This window comes from Adiantum capillus-veneris, chromosome 23 (assembly GCF_014529385.1).
Source record: "Adiantum capillus-veneris isolate H3 chromosome 23, ASM1452938v2, whole genome shotgun sequence".
Taxonomy (NCBI): domain Eukaryota; kingdom Viridiplantae; phylum Streptophyta; class Polypodiopsida; order Polypodiales; family Pteridaceae; genus Adiantum; species Adiantum capillus-veneris.
Window position 1 is genome coordinate 30,770,827 of NC_140953.1, and position 14,849 is coordinate 30,785,675.

The following is a 14,849-nucleotide window of genomic DNA, read 5'->3' on the forward strand; positions in this document are numbered from 1 at the left end:
CTCCAATTGTACCATGTGTTGAGCTTGACATCTCAAGCTTAATAAATAGTGGATAATTGAGGCAACATATCAAATTCCCAAATATTGTAGCTGCCATAACCCTAAGCATGAAAGACTATACAATCTACCATAAATTCCACAATATATCAACAAAAATGAGATTACAACCCAATATTTTTCATCCAATAGAACACATACAAAAAACATCTCAATTGAAAATGGGGCGCACAAGATGCTGGTGATGCTATCTGAGAAGCTAGCTTGCACGGATGTAAAATTTTTTAGGGTTGCAAAAATGCATACAAATGGGGAGCAGATGAAGCTAAGATCATGCAACATAGAGTTGATATTGAAGAGCCCACAATAGAGAAGTGATATTGAAGTAATACTATGAAGTGTGCAAGAATAAGGACAAGAAAGTCCCACAACAATGACTTACATCGATAGCATATAATGGAGTCTCCTGTAGAGAGATTCGCGACAACCAACAATAAGCTTTATACAACATCCTTTTGAGACCGAGGCCCCATTCGATTCGCAATACATAAGAATGCATGAAATGAAACCCTTAGGCTTAAAGCAGCGGCCCTGTTTCAATACAATTATGCTGTCCCTTCAAAAAACATCCCTGCTCCAGGGCACTTATAAACATACTAATACACAAGTACAAGAATAACAACAGGAGCAAATAGGTAATACCACTGGCTCTGATCGGAAGTAACAGAAACTCCAGACGCAAATTAAGCTCCTTGACCTTATGGTCGCTCATACGCGGGCATCACTCGCAGCACTAGTAACCAAATGCAGTAATGTTTATCAACACAAAAGTCTACAGATTGGTTATTGCCGCTGTGAAGGTCCATGTCGACGCATGTTTGCCAATAACTGCGGGAAAAAATCTCATTGAGTTGGTTGGGATGCTTTGTGGTGAGTCTCACTTGCACGTATGGGTACGGTCGTATGAGATTTCGTAGGACAGAAGTAAGTTTAAGGGGAAACTCGATCTCTTCAGCCCAAGGCTCACTCGGGCGATGTTCAAGCTTTATGGCCATACACTTGAGATTTGGGCAGCATTGCAATAGCTTGAGGATCCATCCTGCAAAGACCTCATGGTCGGTGACTCTGTTGTTCACATAAAGCTCAAGATCAATCAGTTGCCGAAACATCGGTAGCTTCTTCTCAGATTGTCCAAACAGAGTGTCTTGGTGGTAGAGAGCCAACCAGCGCAATTTTGGGAACCTACATGCAATCGTACGCAGATCTTCGACAGCAAATGTAGGTAAACCACCCAGCAACCGCAGCTTTCTTAGCTTCGTACTTGCCTCCTGCGTGGTTATTTTGTATATGGGCCATATTGCTCGTAAATCCCTTTCCTTGAAGAGAGTCAGATCAGTTAATGACATCAGATTCTTCGATTCCATCTGTTTGATTGAAGCATTCCAGATAACAAGACGCTGTAAAGTTTCTGCAAACCGAAGCCGCACAATATCAAAGTCTTGTATGATCAAACATTGTAAGCTTTTTACCTGCTCTACCTCCACTGACAAGAGCTCATTGACGGACAAACCCATCAAGGAAAAGTGTGAGAGGTTGTCCGCACACAGCGCAAGAGTGGTGTCGATAGGGTTTGCAGCATCGCCCCGGTCTAAGGAGACGCGCTTCATGATGAGAGTTTTTAGGGATGATGATAAATTGAATACAACCCTAGATGGTGCTCTGTTGCCAACTATATTTATCAAAGAAGCATTCTCCAGCTTGAGTAATGAAGAGAAGAGTAGCTGAATCTCCTCAATACTCAACTTGCGCGTCCCTCCGTCGAGGGTAAGCAACACAAGAGAAGGCAAGTTGCAGTAGGCCAGATTCAGAGCAGGTAAGTTTGCATCGCCCCACTCAAGGCGCTCTACGCTGCTCTTGCTATCAGCCAACATCTTAAGTATGTTCACACCTCTACTGGTTTTTGACAAGAAAGTGAATGACTTCAGAGTTCTCCTTGTGTGTTTCAACCAAACCCGGAGAGAATCCGCACGGATCTCTCCATTAATGACCGATAACTCTTGAAGATAAGCCGTCTGCTTCACAACAGCAGTAATGGTATGCTCATACTTCTTCCATTTCCAAGGCTCCAAGACCTGGAAAGGACAAGTAATCTTGTAAAGGTGATTCTTGACTGCATCTCGCCATTTTCGGCAGGTTGCACAAGCGAGTGCAACAAGGCGGACACATCGCACATGAGACAGGATGTGTCCGATAACTTCTACAGGTAAATCATTGATGTTTCTGGCAGATGACGAGTGTCTGCAAACAAGGTGGGACCTCTCTCTCTCTCTCTCTCTCTCTCTCTCTCTCTCTCTCTCGCACATACACACACATCGGGACATGTACACAATCGCTCATGTCCAGGCACGGAAAACAGACTCACCTCTCCCTGCGTTCCGCCATTCATTCCAAGGTCTAATGGAGACCTCAGCCTGCGTGCTGCCAATTTACGCCCAAAACAACTTTTTAGCTCCAGAAAAAGCAACGAAATGAAAATGGACGTGAATCCACATTCTTAACTCGATCGATCTCAGCTCAAACTTTCCCCTCTAGTCTTCGATGAACGCAAGCGGTGTGATCGACATCAGCACAATTCGCAATCCATAGGCTATCAGCCGTCAGATTTGCGAATTGTGAACCGAGGCACAATTCGCAATCCATATCAGCCGACAGATTTGTTGGAGTTTACGTTTGGTTTTCTTTGTATCTACAAACATCCTTTGGTTTCCTTTGTATCTGCAAACATAATATGGCAGAAAGGGGGAGCCCTTTACACTTGTCGCAATTTGCGACCTAAAAGCTAAAGTCCAAAACAAAAACAAGCCCCTTTGCCCACGATAAAGAGGGAGAGAGGGGGAGAGAGAGAGGCCGCTAAAGACGGCCGGCCGTACTAGTGGGAGATAAAGTGGCAAGGGGAGCAAGAAAACCCGCGTGGATACCTACCAAGCTGCTGCGGGGAGGTTCGGGATACACGTTGCTTCTATCGTTCATCCGCCTCTAGATTCCCACAAGTAGCTTCCCACCATCGATCCCACCGCCTGGGGATCATTATGACCCCATGGTATATAGTGTCGTGGGTCTTAGCCCTTGATTGTGAGGTATAATGAAAGGATGAAAGATCCCACTCATACATAGCAACTACGGAAGCTTTATAGTTGCTCTCCATGTTCTCCAACAAAACCCTACTCTCATCCATGCAAACTCAAATCAGTCTCATGCACATTCTTATGTTGCCATAGAGTCTTAAAAGGCCTACTTAATTGTGACGCATGACCCACTCAGTATTTAGTATTCCATATCATCCTACATGAAGTGTTCATATGTAACCACTCTTCCCTCTTGTGCTAATACACATTTGAATTGTTCCCCAACTTGCATCACACAACATAAAATAAGTTTACACATTGCATTTTGAAACAATATTTAGAAATTTGTATCAATCCTCTAAACATCATGAAAGGTACAAGTCTCGCTAAGGTTGCACAATAATAACCAATGATGGTAATAAGGGTTATCTAGCATTGTGGGGCTCAATGCAAGTCTATACGTTAGCGACAAAGAGCAGACATATCTCTAAGGCAATCCAAAAGCTAAAATTGATACGATGTAGTGTGAGGACATCAATAACATGCAAGATACCAAAACTTGAAACTGTAGAAATTATATGGGGTGTTTTTTACCCTTATGCCATTGCATCGACTGAATAGAAAAAGAGGGAGCTTTCAAAAGCTACGACTCACGAGAAGATTGGCGTTGCCAATTTTGTTGACCAAGTAGTTGCATCAGGTTTAGCAAATGGCACACCAAGGATTGCCACACCCAAAAAGATGAGAGAGAAGTCATCTTAATCAAACAAGAATTTGCAAAAGTTATCCAAGCTAGGATAGGAATCTGATACTCTCAAATCTTATCGAAATCAGACATCCACAATAGATATCCATGGTAGAAGAGGAATCTAGGGTTTTCAAATCTTGAACAACTCCACGAGAAAAGATTGCAAGGTGGTTCTCAACTAAGGTGGCTACATTATAGTATTATTCAACCTATGAACATATTAAATGTCTGAATGGTTGTTTGTCAAGGCAATGGTTCCAATATTACACACAATAGTAAGGAGCATAGTGCACCTAGAGAATATCCAAAAAGCACTACATACAAGAGAGAGAACCACACATGCATACCTGCAAGGGTGATCACTTGCAAGGCACGCTATTTGCGAAGCACATGAGTGGAAAGAGCGAGAGAACAAGAGGCAAAAGAACACTACATGCACACCTCCTAAAGCGGAGTGTTATACATGTACGCAAGAAATATGACGAGAGTTAAAGAAGAGATGAGAAGAGCGACATGAGACTGAGAAAAAGACTATAGTCTACATGGGTCCCTCAATGAACCCATGTGAGCCTATTTATTAGTATGAGAAGGATTATACAAATAGAGAGTGTGTTTAGAAATAGATTTCTCAATAGTAGACTTATCCATGTGCATCATTCCCTTAGATATCAAGTAAGAATACAATAATAGATATTGCTTTCCAACTATCAATCATACAATAAACATTTATTAGCATATCATATATAAATATTATCACATGATCTCTCATTACGAAAGCAATTGCTCACAATTGCTATGCATGTGGAAGTCATAACTTATTAAAATTGTTGAGCATATCAGTGAGTGTCTAGGTGCAAAACGCGTTGGTGATAGCTTAAGTATTGATGCAGATGGTGTGCACCAATTATCATAGTAGTTATATTTTTATTGTAAATGTAGTCTAAGGATAATTCCTATCTTTATCCAAAATGGATTGTATCTATTTTGAATGGACTTTTTCATCCATAAAATAAATACATACCGAAGGAAAAAACTCACTTTTGTGTGGAGAAAAATTGTACCATTTTTCGTGTCCCATCTTCTCTGTGTACATGCTTAGCACTCTCATTGTGGAGGTGCACATATTTGTTTGCTCATTACTCTCCCAATGTGTTCTTTTCTTGTATTTTGTAGGGCATCTCTCTTTTGATTATTGCACGTAGGAGGAGACAAACTCTTAAGAGCTCACGCCATAAAGTACATTATTTGATTTCAATGTAAAAGGTAAGACCTAGAGTAGTCTATATACCTCCAATCATACCAAAAAAACACCTTTTGAAGAGAAAGTATGTTAGTGGCTTGTGTATATTCACAAATCTTTATCATAATATGGTAACTTAGAACTGCAACAGTGGATTTGACATTGAGAGAGAATGCTCGTGTTGATTTTCATGAGAAAGTTTATAAAGTTTCATCGATATGGGCAAGAAAAAAACGTATCATAAGACAGTACTTGGTTCGAAACATGCTCCTTGCGCTTTTTATGGAATAGTTCATGCATATTTATTTGTGCATGGCTTTTGCAACATTCCAAATAAAATCGCTTTGTATGTGATTATTACAGTGATGTTCTTCTATTCATTGTTTTCAATATGGACGGCATACTATAAGTGGTATATGTTGCTAATTTGTGATGTTGATTTGAATACATACTTTGAGGTATCAGTACGTTAGAGCCTCTTGCATTGTTTGTTGGGCATTCAATGTTGGCAATGTGCTAAGAGATATTGAACAAAGTCAAGCAAGAGATGGCCTTGGAAATTCTGAGGCCAAAGCCTCATGCTCCTATTGGTTTAAAATTTAAAGTCATCATTTCATGATCTCAAATATGGTACCATTCTGTGTTATCAAGATTTTAATATAAAGTTTGTCTTACAATGCCATAATCAATTTGCGGTCTTGCACTTGGTGCATTTATGTGTAGTGTAGGTATTAAATATGAACCAACAATTCTATTGAGTGGATGAATCATGATTGCCATTTTTACATTTGTTTTTGGTTTTTTATTAGGTGCATCGCAAAGGTAGTTGTCTAACCACTGGTCTTTACTCCATGCTTAGCAAGTCATGCACATCATACTCATACAAGAAGCAACCTGGCATCCTGGTTGTGAAGTTGAAAGCTAGAGTGTGTGTAATTGGGATAGGTTCTTTATGAATTGTTGGAGTGTCGGTTAGCCATTGCAAACATAAATTCCAGCGCATTGTCAATCGCAAGGAGCCCACTTTGCTTGCTCAATTGTGCATGAAGTAAGTCCTTGGACATGAAGTAAAAACTGGCCCATTAGCAGAGTAATTGGAGCTTCAAAGGCATCTCTCCACATTTCCATCTAATGCCCCTGAGATGGGCATAACATCCTATTGCCAAGTAAAATTTTGAGCATGCATGCCTAGATAATGTATTAGCACCATAAAATTTAACAATATTATTCAAGTTCATAGTAGTTCATGTCAGAAAAATAAAAACCACTTTCCCCTCCTTCAAAATTAATGTGGCATAATGAGTCCATCTGGAAGATGAGGCTTTTGCATTGATGTTGTGTGACCTCGAGCTTGCATACCTACTTAAGAAACAATCAAAAAAAGTTTGAGCATATGATATCTTCTAGCAAGTAGTCTTCTACCACGAAAAGCTTGGAAACCATTTCTAGGGTGATAAGTTTTTATCAAGTTTTGTAAGATAAGGCAGTTTTGTCTGTCTTGTGGTTCATGTTTGGCCGACAAGACTCCGTTAAGGAACTTTTGCTTGTAGAATATTTTCATACAAAGGCCATCTTATGCCTGCTAGCAAATGACAAATGAAGGGATCGACTGAGAAGATCTCCATTATGATTTCAATTCCCGAAACAAGCGGTAGATAAGGTGTTGTCTCAAAGAAAGACTTGGTGAAAGACATGACTGTGAAGATGCTTTGGCAAAAAGCTTTTCTTTTCTTATTGGGAGGCATTCTTGTAAGACTCAAAAGAATCAAGAAACTAATAGACAATTGCCATGGAAAACCAAAACCAAAACCACTAATAAGGCACTCTATTGAGGATTTTCTCCGCATGCATGCGACTTGAGGGCTACTTTGAAGTTTTGGCACTAAGGTATACAAGAATTTTGGTAAATTATTCATAGGTTGCCTGGTGTAAGACCTCACAAATGAGAACTATTTCTTAATACCCCAAATCCAATATTGACCCAAATTTGCAACAAATATACCAAACAAGAAAGGAACATACAAAAAAGACTTTCCATCTCAAAATTGAAATTGTCCTGTTTTTGAAGGGTTGCCCCATGGCATTCCAATCCTTCACCTTCTTCAATCCCAAGTCTTAAAATTTAGACTAAAAAAACACCTTATCCACTCTGTATTCCCTACTCCATTTCAAACAGCACATAGCAAAAATAGAGCCCACCAAACATGAGACGACTGAGATACTAATGTGAAGTCATTGAACTAAAAGAAATTTTTCTTTGAGGGCAGTATTCTCACGTAAATGCAACTAGTCTCCTACGGCAAACATCAGACATGCCATCTCTACATCAACTAGTATGCACTCATAGTCTTGGTATGTTTGAGAGAGAGAGAGAGAGAGAGAGAGAGAGAGAGAGAGAGAGATGGACAAAATGGACGTTCCTTTGCAGGTCCCTTCTCAACATCCAGTCTCTTGCAATTCTCAATCACTGGGATAATTTCTGAAGTAGTGTACATCTAGCATGTATTTGTCTATAAATATTAAGCATGGTTTGCCCAAATATGTTGTGGACATATGCTCACACCATACGATTTTTTATTATCTATTGGTCTTGTTTTGGGTGCCTGATGCCCAGCAACACACACATCCTCTCGTTTCCTACCACTCACCCTCACCATACTAAATTAGACCACATTTGAAAATACCCAGCCAAATAGTTGTCTGTCAAATAACCAGCCTTGGCTAATATCTGCATCCTAAGAGAACTATGGCATCTAGAGAAAACAGCCCAAAGTTTGCTTGCCACAACCATGTTCAACGATCAATGCGTCCCATGAGCCGACATTTATTTCTGGTCATATTTGCCATACATGTCGAATAAAGCACCACAAGCAATACATATTTTTTCAAACGCCCTTACACAATGTTGCAGGCCTTGAAGGCGCAAGCATGGGTGATTCCATCTGGAAAGAGGCTTTCACATAGCACCTGCTGAAATCAGCCCAGAGTATCCTTGCCACAACCATGCTCCAGCTAAACCAAGAGACGATATGCCTGTGGAGAGGACAACATTGAATAACAATGAGAACATCACTGCCAACTGCGGTGCTACAACAAGTACAGAACCAAAGAGTACTCCTACTACAATTGCTTGCATTGAGGTACCTGCATTATTAGCCCGCTTCAACTAATCAAGAGGCGCTACGCCTGTGGAGAGGACAACATTAAACAACAATGAGAACATCACTGCCAATTGCGGTGCTACAGCAAGTACAAAACCAAAGAGTACTCCTGCTACAATTGCATGCATAGAGGTACCTGCATTATTAGCCCGCATGCCATTTTCTTAGTGTTGGGGATCAAAAAACAGCAAACAATATATCTAATATCACTGCTATCATCAGTAATAGCATTGTAGCCATTACTAGTAGTACTACAAGCACATCCTTTGCTACCTCCATCCCCAAGTCAACAAGGTTGGCTAATTACAGTGACGAAGAGGATGAGGACAATAGCTCTCATGATGGCAGAGCCAACCAGCTCTCATAGCAGTTGGCCTCCTTACAACGCCAGGGTCTCAAGGCCATCTCTCTAAAACAGATATACAAGTCAATGTAATACATGTTGTTAACCACCGGCATCCACTTCTAGTAGTCATGGGACAAGCTTGTCAGTCCAATAGAAAAAGGGTAAGAGTAATCTATAAACTTAAGGTATTAGATCTATAATGTTAAATTTGTACGGTGCAGTAAGTAGATATGTTAGTTAATTAGTTGATGTAGTATTGTGTTAAACAGTGTGTAACAGTAGCTCTGTTAGTTACAAGTAGGTAGGTTAGGTGTGTGTGTGCGCGCATGCGCGGCGCGACCATGGCGACCTTATCCGGAAAAAAAATATTTAAAAGGAAGGACCAGGATTAGGAACATTTCCCAAGCCCAAGCCCAAGCCTAGGTTCAGGCCTCAATCACCCTTTGGACTTACTTATTTTAGCCTCACGCTTAAGTAAAAATCGATCGTTTTGAGGACCATTTGAACTTCCGGTAATCGAACGCTGTGTTGTAAAGCAGACCATGACCCCCTGAGTGACACGCTCGTTTCCAGCTATCATACGCTCTAATCCAAAAACCGATCATAAAAAACATCAAAAAACGAGTGAAAACGGCGTGCAAAACGCCCAAAAAATCAAGCTGTTAACCCTCGAGGGTATTCGCCGATGCTTGTAGGGTGCTAAAGACACATGCATCTACGCTCTGATTGTGTGCTAGAGGCCGAGTAACTAGCAAGCACTTCGACTTACGCGGGTTCTCAATACCCATCTACCTTAGGTTCCGGGCCCTCGGCGGGGACCCAAGGTAGTACAACCGAAGACCCAAACATAGCGGCTAGTGACTCTTCATCTGACTACGATATTATGGAAGGGCGTCCTACACCAAACCCCGAGCAAGTAACAAAAACGTACATATCTGGGTCCCACAGCCTGGATCTAGTGTGTTTAGTCGCTTTATAGAAACCTTTAGTAGAGCTACTTTCGTTGAACCTGCCGCTAGTGAAGTTAACGAAGGTGAGTGAGAGGTAGATTTTCCTTTGGTATTTCAGGGGGAGTCTATACTCTCCAAGAGTGTCCACGTCGATATCCTGCCCCTTGCTTTCATGAAAGACCCTGCAAAGCAATCACCCCCCGAAGTTCTACTACCCGATGGTAGGAGTCTTGCGGAGGTGCAAGAAGTTTAGCGCTATAAGCAAGCGGCTAGGGAGAGGGAAAGGGAGAGTTTCCTAGAACAACGCCGAGCCATGAAGGGAAAGACCCCTGGGACAACAGGCATAGCAATCGAGCAATCGGGTACTCCTGAGTTAGTAGCAATGTGGGTCAAACTATGGGGAATGACAATGCTTCCACCTCAAGGGAAACCTCTAGTACGTCGGGCCTAGAAGGGTTATTTCTCAATGAAAATTGGGAATATGACCTACAAACTGAAACCTTGACTGACCTATACACGGGTTACACATACCATATAGGTTGGTTAGAAGTTGTACAATCTAATTCTAGCACCACAAGTCTAGAGGAGCGGCACAACAGATGGTCTGCAATGTCATCCATAGCATCATCCAATCGGAGAGGCAAAACCGATGGATTAACATTCCTTCAATGGGCCTTATGAGATTCTTGGATACGGGCAATGCCAGACAACCGACACTATCACAGATGGAAACTCCTTTAGTGAGTCCAATGGACCCTTCATATATTGGGTCACCTGGAGTATCGGTACAGTCTAAACCCACTAGTAGTAGTTTTACTTTTCCAAATCTAGCTCATATGTCTCTCGGAGACACTACGGCTATGATACATACTCCAATGACGAGTACAAAAAGTACACCTTGTACCTCATTTGTTAGCATTGCACCGCTACCTAGTAGCACAGTGCCCCCAACAATACCTACAGGTGTGCATCAAGCCTATGTACCTGTCGCACCTCATGCCCACGTAGCTCCCACACCCCCAATTATGCCAAGGGCTTACACTCCACAATGGAATTATCCGAAATCTTATTCAAGTGGGGCCATACCATTTAGCAATAACATGTCGTATCCGGCACCGGCTATGCATAGGGCCACACCTATGAACTTTGGACCACCACATGGTACACCACCATATGAGGTATGGAATCGGAGGGCCGCACATATGCCAAGGCCAAGGCCAACTCCCATCCCACATGTAGTTCCAGGAGAGCTTGCACCTGCGGCCACTATACGTGCTTATTTAGGAGATTTGGGAGCATTTGCTCAAACCATCGGTCGATCTAAAGCTGAGAATATGTGTAACACTCCTGATAGAGAGCCTAATAAGGCAGTACACATAGCCAAGCTCACACAAAAATTTAGTGGAGACGGGGATGTGAGAAATCATATCGAAGTGTTTGAACAAATATGCGATTCTCTAGGAGAACACAATGACCTGCATAAGAATAATGCTTTAAGCCTAACCTTAAGTGCGAAGGCTGGCGATTGGTATAGAACCCTAAGGGTAGAATAAAAAACGATTTACCCTACTCTAAGGAGACTGTTCTTGAAAGAATACATACGAGAGGGAGTGCTTTGGAGTGTAGCATCTCAGCTCAAGAAAGCCCAACTAGAGGAAGGAGAGTCGGTGAGAGACTTTATTAGTCGCTTGAAGCATTTGAATTCTCGTTGTAATCCAAATGAGCGCTTCAATAATAATCAATTGCTTGATATACTCATGAGGGGATTACGACATGAGGATATCTACAATGGCCTAGTCATTAGAGGTATCACCACTTGGGAAGCAGTCACCACCAATGCAATCCAATTGGAGGATAATTTAATGATTCAAGGAGAAAGAGTGTCTGTTGAGCCTACATCTACTAGCTCGCAAGCATCGGGGCGTCAACCAATGACCCTAAAGCCTATTTCTAAGGAGCCAAAGATATATGAGATGACTTTAGCAGATCTCACCAAGGCCATTCAAGAGAGTCTTAGAGACAATCGTGCTCCGCAAAACAATCATATGTATCCAAGAAGGGAGCAACAATGGTGCTCAATATGCTATGATCCTCATAGTACCAGTGAATGCCCTACTTTTAGATTAAAATTCAATGGGAATTGCAATGCCTGTTGGAGGTATGGTCATCAAGCTAAGGATTTCATAGTATTTAAGCGCGCGATGGCCAATAGACCAACCTTAGCATGGACATACACACCTCGAATGCCTGCATTGATGCCAGCCCCACCTCTTGAACAAACGTCACAACACATGGTCCCTAGGGCCCAAAATGTTGTTCAAACAACACCCTTACCACCTCCAGTGCTAGGACCGCAACCATCACATCCGAGAATCACTTCTGTGAATCAAGTGGATTGTGAGTCATCTATTGCTTGTTTGGAAGGGTGTGAGGAAGATATAGACCATAATATTGCCTATGGGATTGATGCACTTGAAGAAAGTCCACAATACTACATGGAGGACTATTGGGGACAAGTCAAACATGTCTATCAAGTAGCTGCTCTTGTTGCAAGAGGCCAAAATATCAATTACACTACCAAGAGACCACCTCTTCAATGCTATGAGTGTGGAGGTTCACATCGTGTGGCCGAGTGTCCTATTAGACTACAAAAGAATTCTACAATAATGCAAACCAATCAAGCAAGCACGTCTACAATGTCGATACTCATGTGTAATTGATGTGGCATAGATCATTTGATTGCCCAATGTCCGAATAATCCAAATGCGTCGAAGATCATGACATTAAACTTGATTGAGGCTATCAAGGAGACATCACAAAGTACACATGTGGTAGCAGTAAACGTACTCACACGATCGATGCTCAAAAAACAAAATTATATTCTTGAAGAAAGAGACATGGCATCAATTGCCCGATCTCAGAAGAAGAAGAAAACACGAAGGAAGAGATCGCAAAAAGCAGCAAAGACAAACCCCAATTCAAAGACCAACATAGGGACTGGTGACGACCCCGTATATATGAATGACACTGAAGCGGATCTGATTCAGATGAAACCATGGAGACCAAAACAACCACTAAGAAAGAAACCAACAAGGAAGATCGTCATGAGCCACAATGGCCAGGATCCAAGAAGAAGATAGGAACTTATCCAAACCCTACAAAGGATCGAGCGAGTCAAGCAATTAAGGAGTTTGGTAGAAGATACCCAAAGGGATCTAGAACCGACACCTAGGCAGATCCAGATTACAAACACATTGTTCCCTACGCAACAACAACGTCACAAAGTCTATAGACCCCTAGCCATACCTAGTGTCATCCAAGAAGAAAGTGACTTAAAGTCATGGGAAAGTGGACGTACTCACTTCTTGTTGGAAAGAATGTTTACAGAGGGACTACCTGATCCTATCGAAGAAATGGAGATCCCATCTTCCCCACGTCAAGGGGCTGAAGCCCAAAAGGTTTCGTTAATTATTCTCAAATTGATGGATTTCATGGCTTCAGAAGTTAGAGCCACCATCATGTCCTAACTATATGGAGACCCTGAGCTATTCTTAGCTCTTTGAGCTTTCCTCAATGGAGAACTGAAGGTCGGGCTACCACAATTTGCATAGATAGATGGAACTAGGGAGATTCCCATAGAGGATGAACATTTAGATCCACAACCCAACCTAAATGATAACCCTGTTGTTGTAGAAATACCTGTTAACAAGTTGGGACAATACTTTGAGGGAGATGAATCCAATGCAACCATACCATTCACTACCAAGGGATTAATTGTGAAGGGAATCCTTGATGGTAGCGTTGGGGTTAGCATTGTGACTAAAAATTGCTGGAAAACAATGGGAAGGGGATGACTGAGTCGGACAATGTGGATTGGGTCCACTTAGTAGCAGCCATAGACACTTGGAGAAACAGGGGCCAACCTGGGTAACACCTGAGGGAGATGAAATGCCACCACTCGTACACTTAAATATGCTAGAACAATGCATATAGCTTCTGATGGCCTACAAGATGAAGGTTTGACTGGCATTAAAACCAATAGCATCTTACAAGACTATAGCCCACACGATTTGGGGTCAGAATCATCAATTGAAATTGACCATGAGGACGAAGGATCTGAGTTAAATCTTAGTGCAAATGTGGGGACAAACCATTCAGTGCCTAGTGGTACCCTAGATGACAATCTATCCAAGGGAGCGGAAGACACAAGTAGCGATTCATCTAGTGACTCTTCACTAGAGATCGGTCGTAATCGAAAATTAGACAAGAAAAGTAAGAGATATAAGAGGTGACGATATCGAGCAAATGTGCGTGCTAGAATAAATGAAAATAAATCTATCGCGAATGTGGGGACAAACCATTCAGTGCCCAGTGGTACCCTAGATGAAAATCTATCCAAGGGAGCGGAAGACACAAGTAGCGATTCATCTAGTGACTCTTCACTAGAGATCGGTCGTAATCGAAAATTAGACAAGAAAGTAAGAGATATAAGAGGCGACGATATCGAGAAAATGTGCGTGCTAGAATAAATGAAAGAAATCTATCGCAAAATGGGTTAATTCTATAGGGGCATGTGATAAAGTCCTTATGTATAAAGTGCGTAACGAAAAGAAAAAGTTAAAATTTGTGGAAAAAGAACCACATTGAGTGTGTGAAATTATCCCGCAAGGTATCATTCGTGTGGAGACTATAGATGGAGTTGAAACCATTGGATTCCTCAATGGGAGTAAATTCAAAAGGTATTACGATCCTCTAAGCCAAGAAGAGTTACAAGCCATCTGTCAAAAGAAAGCAGCCAAAGAACAAGCAGAGCTTAAAAAGATCCAAGCAAGAGTTGAGGCTCAAGAAAGACAACAACGTCTTAGACGCCAACGAGAGGCTAATCTGGGAATCAAGGAAGCATTTTTTGAAGACACTGATGATGATTCATTGGAATCTAAGCCACCTCTATGATATCCAATTGAACTAAATAGCCTCTATGGGAGAGTACTATATAACGCATTATTGAATACAGGAGCTCAACATAATTTTTTATCCTATGGAGTTTGGTGTCGCTAGGAAAACCACCCCTGTCCACAAGCAACATCCAAGTCAAGGGTGTCAATAAGAAGAAGACCACTGTTTTTGGAATCCTACACACTCCTGTTATTTATGACAATGGAACCGTGGTTCAAAGATTTTTGGTCATGCACGTTAGTACTATGGAGGGTAATATAAACCTAGGGTGCAAATGGATGTCTACAGTCAAATGTAATATCGATTGGGAGACCGGGAGTATCATG

The 14,849-nt window shown here is 41.7% G+C and overlaps 1 protein-coding gene across 3 annotated transcripts; it reads right to left on the minus strand.

Annotated features, from left to right (window-relative positions):
• Window positions 1-338: 338 nt before the first annotated feature.
• LOC147427587 (F-box/LRR-repeat protein At1g67190-like) lies at window positions 339-2,711 on the minus strand. Of its 3 annotated transcripts, none has more exons than XM_086496653.1 (3): window positions 2,420-2,711; window positions 1,527-2,295; window positions 339-1,421 (listed from the first exon to the last, which is right to left on the minus strand). In XM_086496653.1, the coding sequence occupies exons 1-3, from the start codon at window positions 2,437-2,439 to the stop codon at window positions 756-758; spliced, it is 1,455 nt and encodes a 484-aa protein (XP_086352779.1). In that variant the 5' UTR covers window positions 2,440-2,711; the 3' UTR covers window positions 339-755. The 3 variants fall into 3 exon arrangements, with proteins under 3 accessions (XP_086352779.1, XP_086352777.1, XP_086352776.1); XM_086496651.1 differs by having other exon boundaries at window positions 339-2,295; window positions 2,420-2,475; window positions 2,557-2,707; XM_086496650.1 differs by having other exon boundaries at window positions 339-2,295; window positions 2,420-2,709.
• Between the last annotated feature and the right edge of the window lie 12,138 nt (window positions 2,712-14,849).

What these genes read in the sequence shown, in the direction of transcription:
- LOC147427587 (XM_086496650.1), bottom strand. Translation starts at nt 2,439, where the DNA reads ATGGCGGAACGCAGGGAGAG. An exon ending in ATGGCGGAACGCAGGGAGAG is followed by an intron (nt 2,296 to 2,419) that starts GTGAGTCTGTTT and finishes CCTTGTTTGCAG; the next exon opens with ACACTCGTCATCTGCCAGAA.